The sequence below is a fragment of the Pongo abelii genome, chromosome 3 (genome assembly GCF_028885655.2).
Source record: "Pongo abelii isolate AG06213 chromosome 3, NHGRI_mPonAbe1-v2.0_pri, whole genome shotgun sequence".
NCBI classification, from domain to species: domain Eukaryota; kingdom Metazoa; phylum Chordata; class Mammalia; order Primates; family Hominidae; genus Pongo; species Pongo abelii.
Window position 1 is genome coordinate 118,929,759 of NC_071988.2, and position 20,722 is coordinate 118,950,480.

The window sequence follows — 20,722 nt, forward strand, 5'->3', positions numbered from 1 at the left end:
TAAAAACCTAAGCTGAGACTTTGGCCTTATCAGGATCTTTAAAGATAAAACTTGTAGTTTAATAAAGCAGGATGTCAAGAAACTAAATTACAAAGAAAAAGGAAGAAGAATAAGGGAATTCTGGCATCGTGTCATGTTCCTCCTTAAGACATTTGCTAAATTTTATCTGGTATAGGGTTAACAGGATATCAAATGGAATCAAGAGTAGCAGCTAAAGGTATAGGCAGCAAAACGGGGTATTTGGCAGTTTCCCAGGATGGAAGAAGAAAAAATTGGAGAAGGGACTCTAGTTAATATCCCTGACTTCCTATTATTAGAATAAGAGAAGGTTATACTCTAAAAATGTGGATAATAAGAATTACATCAACTCTTAACAAAAATGTGAAACTCAGTTCTGGACAGGCACAATCCCACACTAGAAAAGTAGGTCTGCCCCATATTTAAGGTACCTGAGAAAAATCTAAAGGAAATCCTCCCTGAAGGAAGAAAATATGAGACAAAACATCAAATTATATCTATAATTTTTCATAAGCAATATTCTACATTTGATCAAATTTTCTAGGTATGTCAGGAGATATAATCAAAAAACAGAAAACTAAAACATAAGCAGAACCAAAGGTGAATTAGAGTTGTAGATATCTATCATAGATTTTAAAATAATAAAGAATAAAATGCTTAACAAAATTATTGGCAAGATCAAGAATCTCACTATGTAACTGGAATTTACAAATAATAACCCAATGGAAATTACAGAACTGAAAATGCTAACATTTAAATTAAGAATGCAATAGATGTGTTTAAACAGCTCAAGAGGATTTTTGAAATAAGGAGAGATTATTATAAAATATACAGACTGAAGTTCAAAAAGAAAAGAGAATCTATAATATACAAAAGAGCATACAAGACACATGAGACACAATTTAATATCTGTAATTGCATTTGTATAAGAGAAGAGAGAAATGTTAAAGAAGCAATATTTGAAAAGATAATAGGTGAGAAACTTTCAGAGCCAATAGAAAGACATCAACCCACACAATCCAGAGTATTAACAAACACCAAGGAGAATTGGGGCAGAAGGTAGGAAAATCTAAGAGCATTAGAGTAAAACTGACCTTTTTTAAACACATAAAAAAGTTGTAAAAGCAGTCAGATAAATAAAAGACATTATCTTCAAAGGAAAGACACTTCATTAGAAACTATGGAGGGCAGGAAACAATAGAATGACATTTTGTAAATGCTCAAAGAAAATATGCCAACCTGAACTTCTTTATTCAGCAAAAATATCCTTCAAAAAGGGAAATGAAATAAAGATGTTTTCAGACAAACAACTGAGAAAACTCATCAACAGCAAACCTGGGCAAACATACATATTCAAAGGAGTTCATTAGACATCAGAATAATAATCTAAGGAGAAGCACAGAAATGAAAGCAGGAAAGAAGAACAATGAAAAAGTTAAATATGTGGGTAAATCAAAATAAAAATAACTTAAGTAGGCTGGGTGCAGTGGCTCACACCTGTAATCCCAGCACTCTGGGAGGTGGAGGCGGGTGGATCACGAAGTCAAGAGATCGAGACAATCCTGGCTAACATGGTGAAACCACGTCTCTACTAAAAATACAAAAATTAGCAAAATTAGCCAGGGATGGTAGTGGGCGCCTGTAGCCCCAGCTACTCGGGAGGCTGAGGCGAGAGAATGGCATGAACCCAGGAGGCAGAGCTTGCAGTGAGTGGAGATCGCGCCACTGCACTCCAGCCTGGGTGACAGAGCAAGACTCCGTCTCAAATAATAATAATAACTTAAGTAATGATGATAATAATCTATTTTGGAGTCAATAGATACAAAATTGAAAATGATAAAAATAATAAGGTGAGGCTGTGGTTTTAAATTAAATAAAATAATTTAAAAATCTTTGCCTTGTAAAGAATGTACTACATATTGATAACTAATAAAGATTATAAGTAAAGTCAATGGACTATTTCTCTTTGCCATAACAAGATATATAATAGAAGCAAAAGTATAATTTGTGAGATGAAATTAAAATTGACATTATTGTACACATTGTTTTTCTATACAATCTACTGATGAATTAACTATTCTAAATTATGAATGTTCTAGACCAGCACTGCCTAATAGAACTATAATTTGAGCCACAAAAGTAATTTTATTTTTCTAATGACCACATAAGAAGTAAAAATAAACAGACAAAACTAATATTAATAGTATATTTTATTTTATCCAGTAAACCTTAAATATTATCATTTTGGCATGTAATAAATACACAATATTATTAATGAGATATTTTACACTTTTTTGTAAAACTGTCTTCAAAATCTGGTATTTTTTTAGACTTACAGCACATTGCAGTTTGTAATAGCCATATTCCAAGTGCCAAAAAGTCACATGTGGCTAGTGGCTACCATCATGGACAGCAATAGTCTATGGCATGAATAAACTGATGGCATCTATATGAATTTGATCTGCTACTCTAATAAGCAGGTTAATGATATATCAGATATTAAATTTTATATTTTATTACTTTAGCAAATAATTTTCTGTTTAGAATCTAGTTCCCTAGGAATTAATATAATCTCAGTAGTTTCCTCCTGAAATACAAAGCCATTTAATGGTGTGGATACTGAAAAGAAAAGGAATCTTTTTCTGGGAAATAATAACATCCAATTTTTCAAATCCAGTCTTATCTTACAAAAACCTCAAAGTCTAAGCCACTGTTACAGTCCTTATTATATATTCAGTGTATAACCCATAGTTCAATATATATTAACTCTTCATATAAGCATGCCAACTTTTAATTCAAAACTGCTTGATAATGCAATTTAACTAAAAAAGTCTACATGCTAAAATAAGATATAATCCTACAACAACTAACTAAAGCATAACATTATAAAAATGTATTTGTATTAAAAAGATATCTTAATTAAAAAGCAACTCACCTGATTAAGGTAACTATTTTATCTTGTTATTAAAGGCAAATGAAAAACAGACTTTATAAAAATGTAAGGATCATGTACTGGCCATTCTTGACCAGATTAGAACTTATCTCTAGAGGAACACAGATTGTCTTCTATTATGATCTGTTAATTACACCTTGCAGCCATAAACACAACCAGTTTCTAGAAGAGCGATACAAATATATTGCTTTGAGGACAGAAAAATATATTCTGACTAAGGGATTGTGTATGGCAGTTAATTTATGGATTATAAAAATGTAGTAACCCTATAACTCAGGGAGGACAGGTATACTCACTGATATGGTTTGACTCTGTGTTCTCACCCAAATCTCATCTCAAATTGCAATTCCCATGTATCAAGGGAGGGACCTGGTGGGAGGTGACTGGATGATGGGTACAGTTTCCCCTGTGCTGTTCTCATGACAGTGACTAAGTTCTCATGAGATCTGATGGTTTTATAAGTGTTGGCAGTACCTCTTCCCTCTCTCTTTTCTGCCACATTGTGAAGAAGGTACTGGCTTCTCCTTCGCCTTCCACCATGATTGTAAGTTTCCCAAGGCCTCCCCAGCCATGCTGAACTGTGAATCAGTTAAACCTCTTTCCTTTATAAACTACCCAGTCTCGGGTATTTCTTTATAGCAGCATGAGACTGGGCAGGAAATTGGTACAAGAAGTGGGGTACTGCTATAAAGATAACATGAAAATGTGGAAGCAACTTTGGAACTGGGTAACAGGCAGAGGTTGGAGCAGTTTGGAGGGCTCAGAAGAAGACAGGAAGATGAAGAAAAGTTTGGAACTTCCTAGAGACTTGTTAAATGGTTTTGACCAAAATGCTGATAGTGATGTGGATAATGAAGTTTAGGCTGAAGTGGTCTCAGATGGAGATGAGGAACTTATTGGGAACTGGAGTAAAGATTACTCTTGCTATGCTTTAGCAAAGTGACTGGCAGAATTTTGCTCGTGCCCCGGAAATCTGTAGAACATTGAACATGAGAGAGATGATCTGAAATTGGAACTTACATTTAAAAGGGACGTGGAGCATAAAAGTTTGAAAAATTTGCAGCCTTATCATGTAGTAGAAAAGAAAAATCTATTTTCTGGGGAGAAATTCAAGCCATCTGCAGAAATTTGCATACGTAATAAGGAGCCAAAGGTTAATTGCCAAGAAAATTGGCAAAATGTCTCCAGGGCATGTCAGAGACCTTAGTGGCAGCCCCTCCCATCACAGGCCTAGAGGCCTAGGAGGGAAAAATGGTTCTGTGGGCTGGGACCAGGTCTTCCACTGCTCTCTGAAGCCTCAGTTTATGGTGTCCTGTGACCCAGGTGCTTCAGCTCCAGCCTTGGCTAAAAGGGGCAAGGTATGGTTCAAACTGTTGCTTCAGTGGGTGCAAGCTCCAAGGTTTGGTGGTTTACATGTAGTGTTGGGCGTGAGGGTGCACACAAGTCAGGAATTGCAGTTTGGGAACCTCTGCCTAGATTTCAGAGGATGTATGGAAATGCCTGGATGTCCAGGCAGAAGTCTTTTGCAGGGTCAGAGCCCTTTTAGAGAATCTCTGCTAGAGCAGTGTGGAAGGGAAATGTGGGGTTGGAGCCCTCTCACAGAGTCCCCACTGGTGCATCTACTAGTGGAGCTGTGAGAAGAAGGCCACCCTTCTCCAGACCCAAGAATAGTAGGTCTACTGACAGCTTGCACTCTGCAGCTGGGAAAGCTGCAGGCACTCAACACCAGCCAGTGAAAGAACTGCCCAAGGCTGTGGGAACCCCCTCCCCATTTCATCAGCATGCTCTGGATTTGAGACATGGAGTCAAAGGAGATTATTTTGGAACTTTAGGATTTAATCTCTGTCCTGTTGGCTTTCAGACTTGCATGGGGCTTATAGCCCCTTGGTTTTGGCCAATTTCTCCCATTTGAAATGGGAGCATTTATCCAGTACCTGTCCCCATATTGTATCTTGGAAGTAACTAACTTGCTTTTGATTTTACAAGCTCATAGGTGGAAGGGACTTGCCTTGTCTCAAATGAGCCTTTGGACTATGGGCTTTTGAGCTAATGTTGAAGTAAGTGTTTGGGTGACTGTTGGGAAGGCAAGATTTGTTTTGAAATGTAAAAAGGACATAAGATTTGGGAGGGTCCAGGGACAGAATGATATGGTTTGGCTCTGTGTCCCCACCCAAATCTCATCTCAAATGGTAATCCCCACATGTCAAAGGAGGGACCTGATGGGAGGTAATTGGATCATGGGGGTGGTTTCCTCCATGCTGTTCTTATGATAGTGACTGAGTTCTCATGACTTCTGTTGATTTTATAAGTGTTTGGCAGTTCCTCTTCCCTCTCTCTTTTCTCCCACCTTGTGAAGAAGGTACTTGCTTCTCATATGCCTTCCACCATGATTGTAAGTTTCCTGAGACCTCCCCAGTCATGTGAAACTGAGTCAATTAAACCTCTTTCCTTTATAAATTACCCAGTCTTGTGTATTTCTTTATATCAGTGTGAGAATGAACTGATACACTCACCATTTAGTAGATTATATTTTGCCTCCTTGGTGTTTTTGTTTGGCTTTTTGTTCTAGAGTAGGAGTGATTTCTCTATCAATCAAGAAAGAATTTGGCAGAGTTACATTAAATGTTCTCTTCAGAACAGTATGCCTTAAAAATGGACTGAGCTGTGGATATTAAAAAAAAGAATAGCATATTTTAATTGTATCATTTATAAACTTTGAAATATTATTTTATTTCAATTTATTTCAATTTATTTCAATTAATAATGAACTCATTAACATAAACTAACTTACCAACACCATTTATTGATATCTTACATGTTTGGATTCCTATGTAATATAAATTACATATATAAATGTAATTTAAACTATACAAAAGCAAAAAATAAAATATATAAAAGTTACAAGTCATGAACTTAATGCATATTAAATATTCTTCTAAAAGTCATATATATTTGGTAGAAGCAAAAATCTTTGATGAAATCTAAAATTTCTTTTAAAAAAAGCAATATGTACATTTTTGCATGTATTAATATCAAATAATTTTTATTCCCAAAATAAATTTTGCTTCCAATGAAAGCAGATATTGACTTTCCAGATGTGCCTTCTCTCAGCATTTATCCTTTCAACAAATGTTTGTTAAATGCATATTATCTGCCTATTTTCCTACTATTAACAGGCAGTAACAAGATAAAGTCAATTTACACTCACCATTCAACATACCAATGAAAACATCAAGAAAGACAAAAATTCAAAGGAACTTTTAAAAGTAAAACAAACTCTGATTTCCATTGCTGTGAGGAATGTCCAACAAATTTCTTGCAAAAAGGAGCTGATTGAAGAACGAAATTAATGGAATAGTCACTCAATCAATATTCATTTGAGTGCCTCCTATGTGATATGTATTAGTCCTAACATAGCTATATCAATGACCCTCTTTTTTTATCTTCCCCTCCACAAGAATGTCATATAATAGGATAGATTAAAAAGTTAGAAATTGAGATGCATAGTTAGTAAGTACAAGTTGAGAATACTGCATTCTTAGTAGATTTATATTTTGTCGTTGACTGTCTTCATGTAATAGAATGAGAGTTATAGGTTTAAAGTCAGCTTCATGTAGAAAGATAATTCATATATCTCAGTAGAAATTTGGACTCAGACATTTTCAATGTCTGTGGACTTTGAAATGTTACCTCCCCTTTCTGAACTTTCCTCACTTTTCAAATGGAGTCAAAGTAATCTACTTTATATAGGTTTAGGGGTTATAATAATTGAGTTAAAGTATGGAAAGCAGTCCTTTATCTTGGAAGGCAATATAGCTTGGTGGTTAAAAGCACGGACCTTTCATTGGTTGAAACCCCGCTCCTGCCATCTGCTTTCTGTGTGTTCTTAAGCAACTCACTTAATATCTCTGTGCTTTGGTTTTGTAGTGTTGTTGTTTTTCTTGAGACAGGGTCTCACTCTGTTGCCCAGGCTGGAGTGCAGGGGCTCAATCTCAGCTCACTGCAGCCTCAGCCTCCCAGGCTTGAGCCCGGGATCCTCCCACCTCTGCCACCCAAGTAGCTGGGACTACAGGTATGCACCACCATACCCTGCTAGGTGCTTTGGTCTTTACACTTAGAAAGTGAAGATGCTAAAATAATGATATTTTTATAAGGATTAAATTTGTTAATAATGTATAAAGTGTATCAAGCATGTCCTATAAAAACCATATGTGTCTATTACTATTATCATCCTCCTCATCATCATCGTCTTGTGTAATGTCTCCCAATGAGTAAATATTTGCATCAAATTAGTTAAAAATAAACTTTCATTATTATAATTAGGGAAGTGGTAAACAGGGCAGTTAGAATTCGCCCTCAGTCCAGCAGTCTGTTAAGACAGTAAAAGTTCATTGAGGTAGAATATCTTAGCATATCATTAGAATAAAATTAAAAGGAACAGTATTTCCATGATCACGGTGAGAGCACACAGCCAGGGCAATCCACGTATCCTATTGTTGGGAAGTTTTGATTTTGCATAGATGTCTTCTTTTAACAGCATAAACAAACAGAAACACAATTCCAATGCAAACAATGTAGCCTAAAGGAAAGTAACATTAATTTGAAGATATATTGTAAAAAGTCACCAATACTCACTTATAATATGAACAAAAATAAGTTTCAGAAAAAATATAAAATTGGAACTGAATAAAGTTTGTGGGGTAATCCTTCAATCATTAAAAAGTCTAAAGAGAGCCTTTTGAATAACTATTGAACTAAAGAGAATTATACATATAAGTCCAATCGCTTAGAAAAATAATAAAAAATAAAAAATCAACATTCATAGAATTACCCCCAAGCTTTAGTCATAATCCAAAATATTTCATGATTTATAGAAGAAAAACTGGGAAACTTCCACTTATTCCCTCCTTATTTTATTTATTCAGTGAGTGAACATCAGGTGCCTACTATATATCAGGCGCTCTACAAAGATCTAATAATAAAATTGTCAGCCGAAAATACATAATCCCAGGTCTCACAAAATCTATTACCAATAATGAGATAATCATAAAATACATATAAAATCAAACATTGATAAGAACTCCCAAGAAGAGGTACATGGAGACAAAATAAGAAGAATGGACCAAGTAAAGGAGATCAGAGGGTTCATTAAGGATGTGACAATTGAAATGAAATCTGAAGTACAGATAGGATGTAATCAGGCAATGGTGGGGAATAGGGTCAAGGGAGGCACTCCAGACTCAGAGATCAACACAGGCAAAGATCCTGTATCATGTTTTAGTAACTGAAAGTAGGCTAATAAGCCTGGAATGGCAGGGAGCAAGGTAGGCCTCATGAGAGATGGTGCCATAGACCTAAGTAGGCCATGTTAAGGATTTTGGTGATGACAAAAGTAATGAGAGGCCATCAAAGTTTATTACAAAGTTGGTAAGATATTATTGCTTTTTGGAAAATCACATTATTATATTTTACATTAATGTTTTTCTTGTATAAATATTAAATATCCTACATGCACTTATTTAACTACTAAAATAATTGTGTACTACTAATTTCAAAGGGAATTATTAATATTTATTTACATATATTTTTAAACAAGAATTACTCATCAAGATGTTTTTCAGGTTAGAATTACCTTTTGGAGGCAGGGAAGACACTATAGACCAATGTTCAGAGGGGGAAGTATGGGTTAAAAATGAAAATGTGCAGGTTATCTACAAATAGACTACTGAGAGATTATAGAATGAGAGAAAGACCCAGGGTCAAGACTTTATGAACTCTCAAATTCATAGCCAGATATGGGGTAGGAGCCTATAAAACAGATTAGAATGTCAGAGAGTGGTATGTTAGGAAAGCCAAGAGAAGTGAATGTATCTGTCTGGTTTCAAGATTTCAGTACTACTGAAAAGTGGCGAAGTGGACAGAAATATGCCCATTATATTAAGAGAAATGGATATTAATTAATTTAGTTGAGGTAAATTAAAGTGCATATAATCCAGACTGCAGAATATTGAGAAAGGAAGGGAAAAGGAGGGGAGAAGAGAGGAGGGGAGAGGAGAGGAGAGGAGAGGAGAGGAGAGGAGAGGAGAGGAGAGGAGAGGAGAGGAGAGGAGAGGAGAGGAGAGGAGGTAGAACAGCAATGAACTTCTTTTTAAGAAGTTTAGTTTCAAAAATAGGAAATAGAGATCTTTTTTATAATTTTATTTTTCTTTTGTTAACAGAAAAGATTCAAAACTATTTAAAGACAACAGGGATCACCTTGTACTTGAGAAAGAGAGATAAATAACTTATAGTGAAATGTGCCAGAAAATACAGAAGGAAATAAGATCTAAAGTATATTTGGAGGTATCAGTAATTAGTGAAAAGGAGTGGTCTATTCCAAGAGTTGCAAAGGATTATAAGACGAATCCAGATGTATATAAATTATGAATAAAATGCAATGGAATTGAGAAACTCTCCATCTGATATCTTATTGTTTTTCTCTATTACTGCCATCAATAATTCTTCCTACTCAAATTCCCATAGAAATTACTAATAAAATATGCAATTAGAGAAAATCATGTGTTAATGTTGAAGAACAGAGATAGTGATGGCAGCATCTGCTCCAGACAGCCTGTGGCTGCCATCAGGTATGCTGCACCAGGGAGGTGCAGCCAGGACTGCACACTCCATGGAGCCTGCAGGAGCTGGGGACAAGCGGGAGCTCTACCCCTGCTAAGTTGAGGCAGGAGCTCCCTGGGTGCCACTGCAGCTACCCAAACCGCAGCTGCAGAGCCAGTCCTCCTGCTCCATAGAGCAGGCAGGAGCCCTGCTCCCCTCCCCCTCCCCGGCACAGCTGCAGCTGTAGCTACCCAAACCCTGGCTGCAGACTCAGGTATCCCTACACACCTGGGGGCCCAGGAAGGCCCTCATGCCCTCACAGGCTCGGAAAGGCCTGCTCCTGCTGCCTGGCTTCTCCCGGCTCTCCACACCTTCTCCAATTTTGGAGCAAAGTCAGGTGGAGCCTGGGCACCATGAAGGACAGGTGGAGGCAGACAGATTCCTGGGTGGAATGGGGCAGGTCTCCAGAGAGCCCCCACCTTTTTTAGGCCAGGAATGGCCTGATGGCTGGGCCAGGCAGCCAGTCCTACAAACCAGAGTGGGAACTTGTGGTGCCTCTTCTGGGCTTGCCCATGGCTGCCCATGGACCAATTGGCAGGTACTTCCTCCCCTCTGAGGCCCATAAAAGCCCCAGGCTCAGCCAGAGCTGAGCAGATAACTGGACAACCAACTACATAGAGGAGCAACCTTTATTGTTGATAGCAGGAGATGTCAAGATGACCAACAGCAGAGAGGAGCTACCCACTCTAGGACTGCCTATCTGCTGAGAGCTTCAGAGACCTGCAGAGACATCAGGACTACCAGCTGCAGAGAGAAGCAACCCACTCCAGGGTCTCCTCTCTGCTGAGAGCAGGGAAAACAATGGGATGACCTGCCTGCAGAGAGGAACTTCCCACTCCAGGGTCTTCTCTCTGCTAGGAGCTGAACGCTCATCAGAACACCCTGGCTGTGGAAAGGAGCTACCCCCTGTGGGTCTCCTGCAAGCTGTTCTATTGCTCAATATAACTTCTCTTCATCTTGTTCATCTTCCACTTGTCTATGTACCTCATTCTTCCTGGTCACAGGGCAAGAACTCAGGACCCACTGAATGGTGGAGTTAAAAGAGCCAGAACACAAACAGGGTTGAAACATGAACTTGCTCACCACCTTGTGGGCAAAGAGAAGGAGAGAAGAGCTGCAGCCCTTCAGGGATCCCAGACTTGGGAGCTCCCTGAGCCAGGGCTGTGACTCCTTCTTTTGGGTCCTGCAGTGCCTGGCATCTCCAAGCTTCTGGGTGCCACTGCATGTTCTGGAGCCAGCAGGGGAAGCTGCTTGTGGTGCACCTGGTCCAGCTGCAGCCTCGCAGAGAGCTGACATCCATGTCGGCACTGGAGCTGCCCACCCCGCTACAGCAGCCAGTATGTCTGACTGCGCAGTATCTGGACCCCACACTTGCTCACACACCCTTCGCTGCTCCACGCCTGACTCTTCCTTGGCAGGCGTGGGATCCAGGCCAGTAGAGTGAGCTGGGCACAGCCTTCCAGGCTGAGTGGGCAGAACCAGCCCAGCAGGCCTGAGCAAAACTTGGGCAAAGGCACCACCAGCCAGAGGTTTCAGGTCAGAAAAGCAAGACCTCAAGGATCCTGTGACAATGGGATACTGATCTGCTGAAATTTTCAAAGAATTACTCCTTGACATAACAGGGACAGCAATAGACTGAAGGGAGGGTAAGAGAGTCAATTCAGGCCTTCTGTTTCCCATCCCCAAATGACTTCCAAGAAAAAATATTGACTTCAGGAAGTTGAAAGTTTGCCATTCTCTAAAAATGAGGAATTAGTGTGGTATCATTGAGAATAATATACTGGAGTCCGACTAGTATTGAGAGGTCCCAGGTTTCAGTCCTGGCATCATGCTCAGCACAAACTTAGAAGTATGCATAGTCAACTTTGTTTCAGACATAGGAATCAGACCAAAAGGAGACACTAGGACGTCTGAATTTGGGCACTAGAGAACTAGAAGAGAGGTGGAGGTATCAGGCTTTATGTAGAGCAGAGGAAAGAAATGAAACTCTTCCTAAGTTATTCCCTGCAGCCATTCTCCCTATGCTCTTCCCCAAAGGCTCCTACATCTGAAGGAGACTAAAACTCAAGATCGTTCTTAGAAAGATTTATAAAACTGAGATAGTACCACACATTATAAAACAATATAAATATATAATATTTAAAACAACATGGCTTAAGCTTAAAAACAGGTGGTAAATTTAATGAAAAAGAAGCTTGCCAGGCTTAAAATAGGCATTTAGTGTATAAGCTGGCATTTCAATCAACAGAAAAGGGATTCAAAAGTTGCCAGTACTGGAATAATCAGTTTTGTATTTGTAAAAATAAATATATAGCATATCTTCATGTTATGTGCCCATGCAAAGTTAAATGTTTAAATGTTAAAAAAAATCTGGAATATTAGAATAACTAAAAGAAAATACAAATGAATATCATGCCTAGAATTTTGTTTTAGGAATATATCCTGACTATGTACAAAGAAGTATCTGAGATGATATTTATGTTGTTGTTTTATATAATAAGAAAGCCAGTAAAGTCTTTCAAACTGTCTAGAAAGAATTCCTGACAATGTTTTAGAAATTATTCCTAATATAGAAAAAATAGAATGCTGCAACAAACATTATATAAAGCTGGTATATTTGGTTCTAAAACATGCCTACTGTTTATTAGCAAAAATATTCCTACTACAGCACTTCAAGTCTTATTATACAGCTACAGTTATCAAGACAGTATGTTATTGGTGAAAAAAAGAAACAAACAGATTGATTAAAAAAAAAAAATCTAGACACAGATCTTATAACCTTCACAAAAAATAGCTCAAAAGAGATCACAGACCTCCGTGTAAAATGCAAAACTAGAAAACTCCTAGGAGATAACACAAAAGAAAATCTAGATGACCTTGTGTTTGGCAATGACATTGATACAGGAGTGGGGCAGGGAAGTGCTTGGAAGAGAATGACAGGGCCTATGTTAGGGTTCCACTCCCAGCCCTGTGTCCACAGACCTAGGTAAAGACAGGCATTTGTTTTTGTGCCCAAATGTTGCATTTCCCGAGACCACCCTGGCCCACCATGCCTCCAACCTGTGCCTATAAAAACCCCGAGACCCTAGTGGGAGGAGACACAAGCAGCTGGATGTCAAGAGGAACACAACAGTGGAAGAACACACCAGCAGACACCAGCAGATGTTGGCAGGCCATCGACCAATGGAACAACATGGAGTTTTGCCAGGGTGGTCAGAGTAGAGCCTGGCTGCTGAGCGGTCTGACTCCAGGGGAAAACCACCTTCCCACTACATCCCCTTCTGGCTCTCCCATCTGCTGAGAACTACTTCCACTCAATAAAACCTTACGTTCATTCTCCAAGCTCACATGTGATATAATTCTTCCAGTACACCAAGGCAAGAAGCCCAGGATACAGAAAGCCCTCTGTCCTTGCAATGAGGCAGAGGGTCTAATTGAGCTTATAAACACAAGCCACTTATGGATGGCTAAACTGAAGAGCACACTGTAACACATGCCCACTGAGGCTTCAGGAGGTTTAAGCATTCACCCCAGACACTGCCATGCAGTTGGAGCCCCACAACCTGCCCATCTACATTCTCCTCCCAGAGGTTTGAGCAGTGGGGTACTGAAGAAGTGAGCCACTCCTGCTGTTGCACACCCTGCGAGGGGAACAAGGGAATGTTTCCCATGTCAACATTTTACATACAACAATATCAAAGGCATGGTCCATGAAAAAACAAACTGTATTTCGCTAAAATTAAAAACTTTTGTTCTGCAAAAGACACTGTCAAGAAAATAAGAAGACTAGCTACAGACTCCAAGAAAACATTTGTAAAAGACATATTTGATTATATTAGTCTGTTCTCACATTGCTATAAAGAACTACCCGAAACTGGGTAATTTATGAAGAGCTTTAATTGGCACAGAGTTCCACAGCTATACAGGAAGCATGGCTGGGAGGCCTCAGGAAACTTACAATCATGGCGGAAAGCAAAGGGGAAGCAAGCACATTTTCAACTGGCCAGCAGGAAGGGGAGAGAGAGAGAGAGCCAAGGGGGAAAGTGCCACGCACTTTTGAAAAACCAGATCTTGGGAGAATTCACTCACTATCATGAGAACAGCAAGGAGGAAACCTCTCCCCGTGATCCAGTTACCTCTCACCAAGCACCAAGCACCAAGCCCCTCCTCCAATGCAGAAGATCATAATTCATCATGAGATTTGGGTAGGAACACAGAGCCAAACCATATTACTGACAAAGGAATGTTATACAAAATATACGAAGAAGTCTTAAAACTCAACAATAAGAAAATAAAAGATGGGGCCGGGAGCGGTGGCTCACGCCTGTAATCCCAGCACTTTGGGAGGCTGAGGCGGGTGGATCACGAGGTCAGGAGATCAAGACCATCCTGGCTAACATGGTGAAACCCCATCTCTACTAAAAAATACAAAAAAATTAGCCAGGTGTGGTGGCAGGCCTGTAGTCCCAGCTACTCAGGAGGCTGAGGCAGGAGAATGGTGTGAACCCAGGAGTTGGAGCTAGAGTGAGCTGAGATCGTGCCACCGCACTCTAGCCTGGGTGACAGAGTGCTCTGTCTCAAAAAAAAAAAAAAAGAAAATTAAAAAAAAAAAAGATGGGTAAAGTACCTGAATAGATAGATACCTTGCCAAAGAAGATTATTTAATGGCAAATAAGCATATTAAAAGATTTTCCACATCATATGTCATTAGGGAATTGCAAATGAAAACAACAGTGAGATACCACTACCTACTGATCAGAATGATCAAAAAGCAAAACATTGACAATACCAAATAGTGGTGAGGATGTAAAGCAAAAGTACTCTTATTCCTTGCTGGTGGGAATACAAAATGACATAGCCACTTTGGAAAGTATTTTGGCAGTATTTTAACGAAACTAAACATATTCTTCCCATATGACCCAGTGATCATACTCTTTGTTATTTAACCAGATGAAATGAACACTTATGTCTACTCAAAAACCTGCACATGAATGCTTACAGGTATCTTGTTCATAATTGCCAAAACTTAGTTAGGAGGCCATTAGGCTGAGGCAACTCCAGTGCCTATGTAATCAAATCAAACCCAACTCAGTGTAAACAGTGAAACAAGACTGAAGCTTAACTAGGCATAGGCCACCAATTAACATTTAACTAGGAACATTCCCCTTTAGCCGAGAAAATATTTTCATTGTCATGCTTCCATGAACACCTTATATAAGTTTTCACCTCACACCCCCTAGGTGGAGTTCTGAACCACTTCTGGTGTGGTGCTGCCCGATTCCCAAATCACTGTTTCCTCAAAACAAACAAAAAACAACAAAAAAAACCTCTAACATTTTAATGTGCCTAAGTTTGTCTTTTAACAGTTTGCAACAAAAAATAAAGGGTTAAAATCACTACTGCTGCAAATAATACGTGGAAGTAGAATGATAAGTATATGAAGAGACAGCTTGGGTTTGGAAAAGACTAAAAATCTGGAACTTAAGTATGAAATTTTAAACTGCAGAGCATTTGAGGAATGGGGTGATGTTAAAAGAAACCTAGAGAAAAATTTAACGGCTTAAATAACCATGATGAAGAGGTGCCAGTGATGAAAGAGCTAAACTTTAACAGTCATTGCACTGATAGGTGAAAAAAATAAAGTGGTATGGATGACAGCACATAATCAGAGGTTCATAACTATGCAAAAACATTTTCCAATTAACAACTTACTTTCTCTTAAATCATGTGCAAGTGGGAGAAGTAAAAAGACTAGCGTTCTTACTAGAGAGATGAAAACAGTTATTTTGTATTCAAAGCATTTTTCACCTGAAAATAGGAATGAATACGAGATGGGTCCTAAGTGTATTTGATCTGCATTGAAACCATGTTCAAATTGTAGCTTTCAGAATACAAAAGTATCTGAAAGTACTTGTCTGCAGCAAAGAGTAGCCTAATGTCCACTTAGAATTTTTATATTCTGTGTTCTATGGATGCAAAATTGGTTTAAAATTAATATGAACTGAAGAACAATTCATTTGTCATTTCATTGAAATTATGATGAATGAGTTTGAAATATGAATTATAATTGAGGTAAAATCAATACAATGCTAAAAAGCTATGTTTTCTTTCTCAAACTCATAATGAAATGAAAGGCGAAGTGAATATATTCTGATTTTCCATGGTTTATAATTCTCACTGAAATTATAAATATATAGTATATATTCATTATGTGAAGAAAAACACATTGCTTAAAACATTTCAGTCACAAGAGGTTATTAAAGTGATTTAATTCATATGTTTGATTGAATAGTAACTAAATATATTTTTCCCCTGGAGTGATTAATGCCTTTTCAAAGCACAATGGAAATTTTTTAAAAAATCATTACATTGTTCCCTGTCAAAGAAGGATGAGAGGATAATGACCTGTTAACTTTTGTAGTTCTGATTAGATACACACATGTTAGGACAGAAAATCAACAAATACAGTAACTAATCATACCAAATAGCTTCAAAAAGGTTGATGTCCCTGAAAGACAAAGAAAGACTGAGGAAGTGTTCTAGATTAAAGGATATTAAAGGAACATGATAACTAAATTCAATGGATGATTCTGGGTGTAGAATATTATCAGGGCAATTAGCAAAAGTAAAATAAAGACTATATTATAGATAATAATATTCTAACAATAAAAAACTTCCTGAATTTGATCATTTTTTGTGGTTACATAGGAAGATTATCTTCATTGTTAGGGGATACATGCTAAAGTATTTGAAGTTAAAATTATTATATCTGGTAGATTCAAACGGTTACACAATATATAATTTCCTACGAATATATTCTCCAATAATAATAATAATAATTTATAAATATGTGTGTATTTATAAATACATGTGAGAGTGAGAGAGACACCCACACAAAGAGGCAGAAAGGAAGAGTGCAAATGATACAATATATTAACAATTAGTGTTTCAACATTTGGATTTTTCAAAATAAGTGTTGAAACAAAATTTAAACTGTGAACATGAAGTCACTTTTCTAGACATTCAAGTAGTCAACTTCTCTTTCGCTAATATTCTGGTTACAATTCATCTTCTCTAGAAACAGAAGTCCTCTACTCAATCCAGTATCATGCAATTCAAAGGATGCCTGTTTTTTTTTTTTTTTTTTTTTTTGAGACAGAGTCTTGCTCTGTCGCCCAGGCTGGAGTGCAGTGGCGTGATCTCGGCTCACTACAAGCTCTGCCTCCCGGGTTCACGCCATTCTCCTGCCTCAGCCTCCCCAGTAGCTGGGACTACAGCTGCCCACCACCATGCCTGGCTAATTTTTGTTGTATTTTTAGGAGAGACAGGGTTTCACCATGTTAGCCAGGATGGTCTCGATCTCCTGACCTCGTGATCCACCCGCCTCGGCCTCCCAAAGTGCTGGGATTACAGGCGTGAGCCACCGTGCCCGGCCAGAATGCCTCTTTTTAACAAGGTCAGTTTCTACTTTAGATGGCTTCAGATTTATTTTTCACTTCGAGTTTTGTAAAATCTATATTAGTGTGTTGATTGGGTCCTTCTAATCACCGAGTTTATGTGCATAAACTCTATCCACATGTACTACAGAGAAGCATGTTCTGTTTCCTCTCTGTCAGTCTTGCTATGTTTCTTTGATATTTCACTCTTTCAAATAATTAGAGAATGATAGTAGAAGCAACATTATGCTTCACTTACTAAAGCTCCACAGAGTCTTTATATAACACCAGGCCATTCACATCACAATCAGGTAATTAGTAATTGAATTATAGTTTAACTGTAGAGAATTAGCTACAGTGCTTATAGAAGAAAGTTCCGCTTTCTCCTCTTCCATCAACCCCCACCACTACATCCACCCACTTTCCTGCATCTCCACCCCTATACTATATCCCTTTATACTCAGTAAGGTTTTCCCCAGAAGCCCCATTTAAAATTTCAGCATTGTTCCTCAGACCTAACATGTGATAGCTTCCTTCTCTGCTTTATTTTTTTCTATTTATTACAATATGCATATTATATATTTTATTTTGTATTTTGCTTTGCTTCTTATCTAGCTTCCTGGAAGCTGTTTTTGTCTATTGGTTCTATAGTACTTAGATCTATTCTTGACACAGACATTTGAATTATTTTTCTTTTTTTTATTTTTCTTTTTTGTAATTCTGGAGACCTTAGGTCTTCACTTATTTTGGGACAATCTCAACTAAGATTATTTTGTGCATCTCTTCTCCATTTTCTTTCCTTTTTTCCTGGAACTGCTATTAGGCATGTTTAACCTTCTTAAACTATTCTTCATGTATTTCTTCAAGGAAACATTTATTAAAAGCATAACATACATATAGAAAACTGCACAAGCATAATTTAATGAATTTTCAAAAAATGAACACTGCTGTGTGACCAGCACCCAATCAAAAACAAAGTATCACCAGTCCTCCAAAACGCTCTTATGTTCCCACACCCAGTCACAACTCCCATATGCACTCCTGAGCCTGCAATAGCCACAAGAAACTTGACTTCTAACACTATTATTAGATCACCATTCCCTAATATTGAACTTTAGATAAATGGAATCACATAGAAAATTTCCTCTTGAGTCTGGTTTCATTCATTCAACATTATGCTTATAATATGGATCCGTGTGGTTGCATATAACATTCATGCTCAATTCTCCTCTTCATTCCATTTTATAAATACACCACAGTGTATTTTATCCACTCTATTTCTGATGACCATTTCTGGGTTGTTTCCAATTCTAGCTATTAAAAATAGTGTTTCTATCCATCATTGCACATGGCTTTTGGTGCACATATATACATTATATACCCATTTCATTATATACCCAAAAGAGTAACTGTTGGATCATAAACTATTTATACATTTAGTTTTACAGAATCTACCAAGTAAAGCATATGAGAGTTTCATTTTTCTCCACATCTTTTCCAACATTTGGTTGTCTCTCTCTCTCTTTATCTCTCTCTCTCTCTCTGCATTTTAGCCATGCTAACGGGAATAAAGTAGTATAACACTGCTATGGGCAGAATGTTTGTGCTTCACCCAAAATTCATATGTTGAAATCCTACCTCTTGCAATGTGATGTTATTAGGAGGTGGTGACTTTGGGAGGTAATTAGATCACAATGGTCGAGCCCTCATGAATGAAATAAGTGCCCTTCTATGAAGAGGCCAGAGAGCTAGCTAGCTTTCTTTTCATCATGTGAGAAAACAAGAAGTCAGTAGTCTGCAACCCAGAAGAGGGCCCTTACCAGAACCCAACCATGCTGGCATGGTGATCTCAGATTTCCAGCAAACTGTGAGAGAAAAATAATTCTGTTGTTTATAACCCACCCAGTCTATGGTATTCTGTTACAGCAGCCCAAACCGACTAACAAAAACACTGTAGTTTTAATTTATCACTTATAATGAAGTTGAGAACGTTTTCATATGTTAACTTGCCATTTGCATATCCTTTTTTCTTTTTAATATGCCTGTTCAAGTCTTTGTCCATTTTTATTGGCTGTCTGCCTCTTTTAAATCTATTTTTAGAACTTCATTTCTAGATTCATTTCTAGATAACTATAATTAGATAACTTCACTCTTCTCTGTGTCATGCCGTTCCATTCATTTTAATGGTACCTTTTAATCAATAGATACTCTTTACTGAATGTCATTCAATATATCATCGTTTTATTATTAGTTAGCATTTTTTGTGTCCTCTCAAAGAAGTATTTGACTAACTTAATCTCATGAAGATAGTCTCCTACTTCTTCTTTTCTAGAATCTTGATTTTTTTTTTCATTCTTAGATCAACAATACATCTGGAATCAATTTTGTATGTAGTGTAAGATAGCACTCAAGATTCTTTTCATTCCATATGGAAACCCAGTTGAATGAGCACTGGTTATTGATAAGACCAACTTTCCATTGTCCTACATATTTATGGCTCTATTTGTTACTTGTGCTCTTTTCTCCCATTTGTCTCTTTATTTTTATGTCAATGTCATATTGTCTTACTTATAGTAGTTTTATATAAATCTTAATATTTGGTATGTAAATCCTCTAAGCTATTTTCTTATTCATAATTGCTTTCATTATCAAATTCTATATAAATTTTCATATAAATTTTTAAATCAGCATGTCAATTTTCACACACACATACAATCCGCTGAGATTTTTAATTGGGATTACATTGAATTTATTTAAAGGTCAATTTTTGGAAAACTAGCATCCATAAAATATTGAATGTATAATCATAATACCTTCTTCTATTTATTTGTATAATTCCTAGTTTTTGTCAATAATTTTTGGTAGTTGTCAGTTTAGAGGTCTTGTGCATCTTTTATTAGTTCTTTTTGGTATTTTTTTTATATCATTGGCATGACATTTTAAAATTTTATTTTCCAATAATTTGTTGCTGATAGCTATAAATTTTAATTTATTTTTGTTCACTGACTGTGCTAAACTCATTTATTTTCATGTACCTTACCTACAGATTATTTTGGACTCCTAAATTTCAAAATGTGTTATCAGCAGATGTTTGCAATTTTATTTCTTCCTTATTGTATGGACTAAGAACTCCAGTATAGGATTGAATAGCAGTGGTTACAACTGGCATTCCTGATGACTTCCCAGTCACAGACAGAAAATAATTCACCATTATGATTTTTAAAAATTTCTTTATCTGATTATATATTTCCTTCTATTCATTTGTTAATAGTCATTTACAATAAATGAGCATAAATTTTATCCTTTTATTTCTGAATCTGTTAAGATGATCACATAATTTTTCACCATTATTCTGTATGCAAATGTGGTAAATTATAATTTTTTCATGTTTTATTTTTGTTACTCTTGCTCTTCTGAAATATTATCCGCTTTCAAGCAGTCTTTTACATTTTTCATCTCTTTATCTTTTCCAATTGTATTGTAACCGACACCTCACATTTACCTTTACTTCTTTGCTCAGTTGTGCCTAGCCACTACAATTTTTTTATTTAAATGAATTTATGTACATGTTTATATATAAATTCCAGATGCTTTATTAGCTTTTAATAAACATTTTATTTAAATATAGCTTTAGGTTTATAGAAAAGTAGTAGAAAGG

General features: G+C 37.1%; 1 protein-coding gene across 8 annotated transcripts in view; it reads right to left on the reverse strand.

Annotated features, from left to right (window-relative positions):
- STPG2 (sperm tail PG-rich repeat containing 2) overlaps positions 1-20,722 on the reverse strand; it is a 706,287-nt gene that overhangs the window by 12,817 nt on the left and 672,748 nt on the right. For all 8 annotated transcript variants that reach the window (XM_063723541.1, XM_063723540.1, XM_054554207.2 and 5 more), the window contains one exon: positions 5,485-5,633. In XM_063723541.1, the coding sequence (XP_063579611.1) occupies positions 5,496-5,633 (138 nt within the window). In that variant the 3' untranslated portion in view covers positions 5,485-5,495. The remainder of the gene's footprint in view (positions 1-5,484; positions 5,634-20,722) is intronic.